Below are 7,973 nucleotides of genomic sequence, written 5' to 3'. Positions count from 1 at the left end.
AATTCAAATTCAAAATCAGCACCAAAGTGGAACCCACCCTGCCATCCTCCGGTCCTCCAATGCCAAAGGAACCAGTGCTAGGTGAACGTTGGCCACTGCCGCCCGAAAAACGCTCTCCGTTTCCTTCCCCCCGACCCTGGCCGCAGCTCCACTATGCGAATACTGTCTCCTGTGGACCAAACGAGACCTGGCCATTGGACACAATCACTGGATTCCTCTCTTTGTCTACTACCACCACCCACCGGGAGTACATCAAACGCATTTCAGTCATCTTTGTCATTAAATTGGATATTGGGTATATCGCACGGGAAATGGTAAAACTAAAATGAGACCAGATTTGCTCCTAACACCTTGTGCCTCACTGGCACCTCACACGCACATCCTGGTATGCAATGAGAACATTTCCCCTACTTATTAGTGAATATTCCCGGGAGATGTTTCCAATACACTGTGGATGTGCCTGTGAGGCGCCCATTTGTGACGAGCAGATCCCGTGTACCTCCCACCTGACTCATGCTGTGAGGTCAGTGAGAGGAGCATATGTAGACTAGTTTTAGTGTTTCTTTAACATACCAATAAGAAGGTTCCGTTGTCACTTTTGGCTTTGATTGTGGGACTTTAAAAAGCTTTCCCTCCTCTTGACAAATTTCTCCCTTACAACTTTAATAATCTTTCACCTAGCTAGGACCTCCATCGTTAGAGAACTATGTATGATGACATGGGGAGTCCACTAATCTCCACTCTAGGCTCTCCTCCACTGCAGTCATTGAGAGCATCCCCTAACTCTTTAATGAATGCCCAACACCGAGTGTGCAATAGGATCCCAAAATCCTTCACCCACAAATTTCTATATTTGTCAGAAACACAGACTTTCTTAATGGAAGAATACCTTTTCGACACTGTTAATGCTCATCCTCTAAACCTGAAAGTTCAAGGACGAAGATGAAGCAACCTCGGAAAAGAACCAACAATTTTGAATGAAGTCTCTACCTTGTTTCCATCAAATCTGCTAGTGCATTGTGATTTACAATGGAGTGGAAGCAGTTGATGAGACTCCTCTAAGGGCTTGTTTGGTTCATGGGTATAGGGGTCTGGATTCGAATCAGAATGCATCATTCCGGTTCTAACTGTTCGGTTGGGGGAATGCCATTCCCCCATTTGCATTTGAGGGAATGGCAATTCCCTCTTCCTCTCTTGAGTATGAAATCACATCCCAACTGATTCAAATTCACTTTTTGATTCCTGTTTGAACCCAACAGACAGACTATGGGAATACATCAGTCTGATTCCGATTCCAAGGTATTACAATTTCGATTCCTATTCTGACTGTGACTGCAAACCATATAGACCCTTAAAAGTCTTATGAGAAAAGATGGAAAGTGATTGGCATGGATCCTTCCCGGAGGTTGATTTTTTTATTTTTTATTTCTCTACAACATTGGGTTCAGAAGAACACTTGCTGCTCTATCTTGTCTTCGACAAGCCACGACTACTGTAATGGTTCCATTCACAACTTTGATCATCATCTTTCTAGTCTAGATTCAATAACGAATAAAAAGTCCATCGTTGTTTAATACAAAAGGATCCCTTCACATGACATATGACAAATCTGGAAAACACAACTAATTTTATACAACTGATTAACTTTTTTTTTTATAATAATATAGATACAAACTTAATTATTATATATCAAGCTAAAGATAATCACATAGAAGGAGAGGAATTTTAAATTTTTTATGAGACGACTTTTTTTTGAGATGCCAAAATTGACTTTTATAAGTCATTTCATTTCAATTAAAATCATATAGTTGGGTAGAGAATATTGATAAGCTGTCCAGAAATTCTTTTTCATTGAAAACCACATAAGTCCATAACATGTACATGAGAGAACCAGAGCAACCAGAATCTAGATTGACCCAAAATCAATCCAACCCAACCACCTCCATATTCTTAGTGAAGGCTACAAAATCAATCCAATCCAACCCAAAATCTAGATTGACCCGACTATGTATTCTTAAGGAGTCGGGTCTGGATTGGTTCTAGTTAGTAGAACCATTCTTGAACCAATTATTAATTGAGACAAAAGAATGGACACAGAACCGTTCCGATTAATAATCTGGTCCTATCGGGTCTTATCTGATAGACTCAATTATTCTGAAAATTATATTTATTTATTTAAATAATAGCATAAAATGTAAATTTTGATAATGTAAACTTAATAATAAAATACTAAATTGTTTATATGTTAATATAATAAGCATTTTTAACTAATATAATTATCATATATATTATCTATCAAATTTACTATTTCAGAAATGAAATATAATGAAAATTATAATAAAATTAGGAAATATCATATATATTTAATAAAATATTTGATTTGGGACAAACAAGAACCCAAACCGATCTGATTATTAGTCAAACAAACTCAGGAAACCAGAACTGACAACCCATTAAGAGCCCTATTTACAATATCACTACGTCGACAATTCAGCTGTGGTGCGAGTTAGTGTTGCCCCAAATCCAATCCAATAGGATTGGGTCAAAATGGGTTTACGACAAAGCCATAACTGGACTACTGCTTGTAAAGATCTTTAATGAATCGATCATGCATACTAGTGCTCAACAGTAGTCAACCTACAACAGTAAATAGATTATTATATTGTCATTTACCCATTTGATGCATACTTTATAACCATTCATTGGAAGTTTCAGTTGCACAAAGTAAAAGTGTTAAAGAATTCAGTGTGAAAGAAGAGACCACGACCAACAACTGGTGGGTTCACCATTCAAATTATAATATGGATTGCGCCATTAATTAATACAAGTAGTACTGTTACATTGTTAGTAGTTTAATACCAAATGGAATTATGTATTTGGATATATAGACGTACGTTGAACGTGTAAATGGATGTACAAATAGGTTTCAAAGTTTCAAATTACCAATCTATTGCTATAAATAGGAGAACTCAGTCACAAGTATTACTTGCCCCCTTTCTTCTCATAGTCGACCCCAATCCCATCTTCTTCTCTTGTTCTCTAATCCAGTCTAGCTACATTAACATCATGAGAGTTGCCAGAATTCTGACTACAATACTCATTTTCTTTAGATTTTATTCTTTTTATGGAATCAGCACTACTGCCACCACTAAGGTGAGGTTACCATTTCTACACTCAGTGGGTACTGGGTAGTTCAAAGTTCTCTTATGTACAGAACAGATTACTTTTCTTTTGGACTGATTAGATTATGATATTTAATTTATAGATAGACTAGAGATTTTTTTCCTTTGATCTTATTAACTAATCAGAGGAAGATAATTCATCAAAAATGGCAGCATTACGTAGTTTACATGGGAGATCACTCTTATCCAAACTCAGGTTCTGTGATCAGTGCCAACCATGAACTACTTGCTTCAGTCCTTGGCTGCAGGTAGGACACGAGTTGCTCCAAATTTCTGAATGTAATGGATTAGATTATGTTTGTACATCTTCCCTTCAGGGAAGTTCTGAACAAATTAATGCATGCTCAACCATTTTTCCAGTGTTGAAGGAGCACAAGAGGCAGCAGTGCACCATTATACGAAGAGCTTCAGAGGCTTCTCTGCTATGCTTACGCCAGAACAAGCACGTCTCCTTTCTGGTATATATGTGCTTGTTTTAACTTGTATTATAAGTTCAATATTACATAAGCCAGGAATAAAGGCTGTGAACTGGAACACCTTGAATGAACCAGTTTCGGTTGATGTTTCAGAAAGCGAATCGGTTGTCTCCATCTTCGAGAGTAGGGAACATCATCTCCATACAACACATTCTTGGGAATTTCTAGGAGTCGATTCTATTCATCAATATAACAACCTGCCGATAGACGCCAAGCCTGATTTGATTATCGGAGTCATCGACAGTGGTAAATGCTCTAGTTTACATATATATATATATATATATATATATATATATATATATATATATGAGCAAGCTTATTTGATTATGTAATCACTGATCATCATCTACAGTGGCTATAAATAAATTAAAAATGAGTTTTGGACTTGCCAGGAATTTGGCCTGAATCGGAGAGCTTCAACGATAGAGGGTTAGGACCTGTGCCCAAGAGATTTAAGGGGAAGTGTGTCCCTGGACAAAATTTTACAGTGGTCAACTGCAACAGGTATGTTCAGAGGTTGTGGACCGATGGAGTAGTGGGTAGGCACTGTATAAAGCATGAGATTTGGATTTCCAAGCTTTGTCAATTACTTATTGCTGGGATTTAGGTATGAGTAGTTAAAAAAAATCTTACATTAGAAAGGAAAGGAATGAGAAGTGCAAGAAACTTGTACAAGAGCGACTCATAATCTAATAGTTTAAGCTTTGGGTTGTATGTGGTGTCCCTCGGTTTTAATGGCTCCCCTCAATAATTCATAACAGTGAGTATTGTGGATTTGAATTTTGCGGGAAAATCATAGGGGCCCGGTACTACTGGAAAGGATTTGAAACAGATATTGGACCTCTTGAATCTTTCGGCGTTCCTTTCTTCCAGTCAGCTCGAGATGAGAATGGGCATGGCACACACACTGCTTCTACAGCGGCAGGATCTGAAGTGAGCAATGCCAGCTTATTCGGCATAGCTGCTGGTGTTGCAAGAGGAGGTGCCCCCACTGCTCGGCTTTCCATCTACAAGGCTTGTTGGCTTGCCGGGCGTTGCAGTGATGCAGACCTACTCTCCGCCATTGATGATGCTATTGATGATGGCGTCGATATAATCTCACTCTCAGTGGGCGGGCCAAATCCTACCTACTTCGTGGACGCAACAGCCATCGGAGCCTTTCATGCATTTAAGAAGGGAATTCTGTTTTCAGCATCAGCTGGAAACGAGGGAGTTAGTGAGCCAATATCTAACGGGGCTCCTTGGATCCTCACAGTGACAGCAAGTACTGTGGATCGAGAATTCAGATCGGATGTGTATCTCGGAAATTCCAAAGTTTTAAAGGTAATTAACTTGTTACCAGCTGCTGGTGTCTGTCTTAGTTAATTTTGCCAAGATTTATTTATTAATTCTTGAATATGGATCGAAGTGCATTTTGATTGATTGAGATCTTGATCAGGGATACGCATTAAACCCATTCAAGATGGAAAGGTATAATGGTCTAATAAAGGCTAGTGATGCAGCTCTTCCAGGCGTTCCTCCTCTGAATGCAAGGTATATATCTGTCGTCGTCTCATGGCTTAATTATAACCCTTTTAACCAATTTGTCCATGAAAGTATTAATATTCCATATCCGATTTTGTTCTGGAATAATTAACAAATGCTTGCTGTTTTCAGCATGTGCCAGAACAACACTCTTAATCGCAAGTTGATTAAGGGAAAGATCGTGGTGTGCGTCCTTTCGTCGGAAACAGACACTTCAGGGAAAAGCATACAACAGGGTGGCGCCAGTGGGATTATACTCATCAATCAGTTTCCCTGGGAGCTAAAGCTCCAGCTTGCCCTTCCAGCCACTGTGCTTCCTGTAGATGACGCAAAAGTTCTTATAGCATATTTTGATACAGAAAAGTAAGTAAACGGCAATATGACATGGTTGCTTGATGGAATGTAGTGAGAGCCATCCAATGAATGGTTCATAAGCATATAATTTGGATTTTGGACCGGGTTGAACCCAACACTCCAACCTCATCACTAACCCAAATTTGGGTCGGGTTCGGTTGGGGCGAAGATATGGTTAAAATTCTTCATGCATGCAGCCCTAATATTCTACGACAAAGACCATTCTGATCGATTTCTGAGAATGATGATTTATGTTTATTTTGCAAATAATAGGAACCCAACTGCAAAAATATCTCCCACCCAGACTGTTGTCCACACAAGTCCAGCACCAACTGTGGCTAGGTTCTCTACAAGGGGTCCCAATACCATAACGCCTGATATTATCAAAGTATGTTACTTTCATATATAGTTAATTTGACTACAAGGGGTCCCCCCCAATACAAAAATGTTGACACTAGCTAATTAATGCAAAATAAAATCTTTGTGCTTGTAGCCGGACATCACAGCCCCAGGAGTGCAAATTTTGGCAGCTTGGCCTTCGATATCAATTGATGAAACTGGTGGTCGATCTACTGATTATAACATAATATCTGGTACCTCCATGGCCTGCCCACATGTTTCAGGAGTTCCTGCTATTATAAAATCTGTTCATCCTTCATGGAGTCCTTCCGCCATAAAATCAGCAATTATGACAACAGGTGACAAATTTCTTACATCTTTCTCCACACCCTAATTTCTACTAATTTACATTACATGGAGTGAGGTTTCCTCTTTTTTTTTTTTTTTTTACAGCTACGGTACTCGACAATACTCAAAAACCCATATTAGGTATCACATCAAATCAGTCAGTGGCAACAGCAGCAACACCTTTTGATTATGGGTCGGGACACATAAACCCAATTGCAGCACTTGATCCTGGACTAGTATACGAGTTTGATTCCACTGATATCATCCAATTCCTTTGTAGTTACGATGCCACACCTGCACAATTCTTCAACTTAACAGGAAAGAAATTTGTTTGCAAAAAACCATCAATTCCCTCCTACAATTTCAACTATCCTTCAATTGGAGTGGTAGACATGAAGGGAAGTGTCTCAGTGCATCGGACAGTCACTTACTATGGAAAGGATCCAACAACAGTTTATGCCGTATCTGTAAACAAACCAGAAGGCGTGGACGTTGTGGTCAGACCTAGCAAGCTCAAATTCGGCAAAGCTGGTGAGAAGAAATCTTTCAAGGTGGATTTCAAGCCCTACAAGAAAAGTGGAAAAAGCTTTGTCTTCGGGGACTTAACATGGAGCAATGGCATCCATAATGTTAGGAGTCCCATTGGCGTCAATGTGCTCTCAGTTTAGCATTTTTCTGTTAGTATTATTTAAGCAGCCTAGCTATATCTAATATCTATGTACTCTTGTTCTCTTCTCCTAGTCCTAGATGGCATTTCCAATAAAGGAAGAAACTGTAGCAGGAGTACATATACATCATGCTCAAGTGGCTCAACTGATGGATCAGATTATCAAAATACCTCTGCAAAAAAATGCCCCATTGGTTTCAAGATTCTCTCAGCTTATAAGGGAATTTTGAATTGTTCGGCTTCAAGCACTTGTCTCAATGCGTATGCGACAACTAAAGTGGAAGAAATTATAGACAATCAAATTACTCCCACTGATAAATACTTTGGAACACCTTATTGTTTAAATACTTGGGAATCTTTGGAACACCTTTTTCTGCATTGTCCTAGTGCCAGGTTCTATCTTATGTATATGATCTAAAGAAGTTAGTGGGTCCTTGTTTAATTGCCTCTGTCAATGGATTATGGCATCTAATGATCAAGACGACGAGGCTCCATTCATCATTGTAGCGGCTTTAATCTGGTAGTTGTGGTGTGCTCGTAACAAGCTAATTTTTTATAAAAAAATTATTCAACCATCCACTAGCCATCATTTCAAATACAATGTCTCTACTTAGTGAGTACAAAGAAGCACATCATGAGGTCACAAGAATTTCTGAACCATTGATCCAGTCCTCTCGGTTAGCTATGTCATGGTGCCCACCTCCTGCTATACTGCTGTCTCAGATTTGGAACTAGGGGTAAGTATGGGTCAGTTAAATATTAAAACGAAAAAATGATTAAATCACTTAACTTTATTATTCAAGGTCTTTGTAATCATGAATGTTTGGGTCTAAATCTTTACATCCTCAAAAGTGTTTTGAAATTTATTTCAAGGCAAGTTCAGTTTCAAGGCTGATTCATCAAGTTGGTTTAGACAAGGTAAATCTGTTCCAAGAATTTAAAACCAAACCTTATCATATAAAAAATTAGATAGGGTGAATTCAAAATCAACAATTCGAGGTTGATTCCATTTGATTTTGGATAAAAAGTAAAATCTACACATTTGCTTAGGGCAATACTTTTCTCGCATGATGCAAAAGATGT

General features: G+C 38.7%; 1 protein-coding gene across 1 annotated transcript; it reads left to right on the top strand.

Annotated features, from left to right (window-relative positions):
- Nucleotides 1-3,007: 3,007 nt before the first annotated feature.
- Nucleotides 3,008-7,213, top strand: LOC104607755 (subtilisin-like serine-protease S). Its single transcript, XM_088896916.1, has 11 exons — nucleotides 3,008-3,153; nucleotides 3,336-3,430; nucleotides 3,543-3,640; nucleotides 3,752-3,904; nucleotides 4,051-4,166; nucleotides 4,424-4,981; nucleotides 5,097-5,191; nucleotides 5,315-5,545; nucleotides 5,810-5,924; nucleotides 6,030-6,234; nucleotides 6,329-7,213. The coding sequence occupies exons 1-11, from the start codon at nucleotides 3,067-3,069 to the stop codon at nucleotides 6,889-6,891; spliced, it is 2,316 nt and encodes a 771-aa protein (XP_088753042.1). The 5' UTR covers nucleotides 3,008-3,066; the 3' UTR covers nucleotides 6,892-7,213.
- The last annotated feature ends 760 nt before the right edge of the window (nucleotides 7,214-7,973 follow it).

This window comes from Nelumbo nucifera, chromosome 2 (genome assembly GCF_055504915.1).
Source record: "Nelumbo nucifera cultivar China Antique chromosome 2, China Antique-T2T, whole genome shotgun sequence".
In the NCBI taxonomy this organism is placed as follows: domain Eukaryota; kingdom Viridiplantae; phylum Streptophyta; class Magnoliopsida; order Proteales; family Nelumbonaceae; genus Nelumbo; species Nelumbo nucifera.
This window is presented reverse-complemented; position numbering and strand designations above follow the sequence as displayed.

Bases quoted from the DNA above. Each gene is read 5' to 3' on its own strand.
- LOC104607755 (XM_088896916.1), top strand. From the start codon at position 3,067: ATGAGAGTTGCCAGAATTCTGACTACAATACTCATTTTCTTTAGATTT. The intron at 3,154-3,335 runs GTGAGGTTACCA...CAAAAATGGCAG, and splicing joins GCACTACTGCCACCACTAAG to CATTACGTAGTTTACATGGG. The intron at 3,905-4,050 runs GTAAATGCTCTA...TGGACTTGCCAG, and splicing joins TATCGGAGTCATCGACAGTG to GAATTTGGCCTGAATCGGAG.